Raw genomic sequence first — 2,055 nt, forward strand, 5'->3', positions numbered from 1 at the left:
AGTTTAATGAACTTGTCCAGTGGAAATAGAAAAGAGAGTCTTGTTGATCTAATAAGTGTAGCAATGTGACGATACATCAGTATAAGGACAACCACTGGAGTGAAGTTGAGACAAGCACCAGCTCCTCGTGCTATTGATATTAGAAACACTGAGAGAAAAAAATATATATAAATATATAAATACTGGTATTATACACGTAAATATACATGTACATGTATGTGTAAAGCATCTTTAATTATTATTATTATTATTATTATTATTATTATTATTATTATTATTATTATTATTATTATTATAATTTACTTGATTCCCTGTATCTGATTGCTGCCTCCACAAACAGAACAATATTAATCATAAAGAACACAGATAAGAAGATGAAATACGACAAATCATTTCTGATGCGATTCCATGACAACCAAAAAGGCCAAAATCTCTCGGAAAGTTTCTTATTTTGACTAAATTTTTGAGGCTTAAGCCAATTAGAAGCACTAGAAATATCATTAATAAATTTATTTTACTTAGTTTATTTATTTATTTATTGGTTTGTTTGTTTATTTACCTGATTGTTAAGTTGTCAATAATGTCTGGATATTTATCAAAAACATTCTTCAGTTCTTCAAAAGAAATGCTCCCATTTTTATCAGCATCAGCAAAATCAAACAGAGCACTGAAAATAATAAATAAATGTACATGTACATGTTGGTGTGGTAGGATAATAATAATAATAATTACTTTGTTAGTGTGTCTAAATTCTCTTCATTAATTCTCAGTGAACTTTCACTGGTACATGATCTGAGGATAATCTTTAATTCATCATAATCAATACTACCATCACCTAGTAAACAATAATAATAATAATAATAATTGTACAGACTAGCCTCTATATAATGGACACTTTGAAGGTGTCTCTGTTATACAGAGGTGTCCTTTATGCGGAGGTTATTTTATACAGTAAGGAATGTAATTGGTACACTAGGTGCTGTCCGTTAAATGGAGGTGTACGCTATAGAGAGTGTCCATTAAGAGAGACTATACATGTACATTAGTATGTACAGATAACTTACCATCAACATCATAAACTTGAAATAAAAACCTGAAATGAAAAAGAAACTTGAGTTTATCCAGTTGTGTCCCACTCATCAATAAAGTGACTCCATTAATCATCTCATTGAGGCTAATGGACCCATTCCCATCTTTATCAAATATTGAAAAGAAACGACTAGCAAAGAATGAAGACTAGAAAATATAAAATAGTTTTGGAGTAACTTATAAAAATTCGTAAAAAATCCAATTTTGATCGGAAGCAGCTCAAACTTTCTACACAACATAAGTACATGTATATGCATCAGGAAATGTAATAAAAACAAAGAATTCTCTACTTTTCATTTTTGGCAAAATTTGGCTGTGACCCTGTACTATAGTACAGGGACTTTTATTCGATTTTGGAGTAACGTTAAAAATTCATTAAAAAATCCAATTTTGATCGAAATCAGCTTAAACTTTCTACACAACATAAGTACATGTATATGCATCAGGAAATGCAGTTACTTGTGATAAATGAAGTGCCTTTCTGAATCCTTCAAAGTCAATCTGTCGATCGTCTCCAGCAATAGAAATAAACTGAGTCTCAAACCACAGCAACCAGTTAGCATCTTTATCAACACTATAATACCATATAGTGGAAAATTTTCGTGGCCCAAAATTTTCGCTGATTTCGCGTTTTTTTCAAAATCCGCGAAAATTGATTTTATACAGTTTAAGATGGCCGAATTGTAGAAAACCACGAAAATTAAAGCCACGAAATTGATTTTTGGACGGATCCACAAAAATTTTGGACCACGAAAATTTTCCACTATACGGTAAACAACATTATTGTTATTATTGTTATTATTATTATTATTATTATTATTATTATTATTATTATTATTATTATTATTATTATTATACGTATGAATGTCACAATTAAATTATATCGCTAGTAATTACTGATGATCAAATAACGTTCACTTACTACCAAATAAGAAAAGAATCCAATCACTGACATCCACTGTAACA

At 29.7% G+C, this 2,055-nt stretch overlaps 1 protein-coding gene across 1 annotated transcript; it reads right to left on the reverse strand.

Moving 5' to 3' along the window:
* Positions 1-12: 12 nt before the first annotated feature.
* On the reverse strand, positions 13-1,663 carry LOC100639635 (NADPH oxidase 5-like; the record flags this gene model as incomplete). Its single annotated transcript, XM_003391671.1, has 6 exons — positions 13-148; positions 304-488; positions 560-667; positions 733-835; positions 1,065-1,236; positions 1,549-1,663. Coding segments are annotated over 6 exons (819 nt in total), but the record flags the coding sequence as incomplete, so codon positions are not given.
* Positions 1,664-2,055: the final 392 nt, after the last annotated feature.

Source organism: Amphimedon queenslandica, unplaced genomic scaffold, assembly GCF_000090795.2.
Source record: "Amphimedon queenslandica unplaced genomic scaffold, v1.1 AMPQUscaffold_7264_Cont20783, whole genome shotgun sequence".
NCBI lineage: Eukaryota > Metazoa > Porifera > Demospongiae > Haplosclerida > Niphatidae > Amphimedon > Amphimedon queenslandica.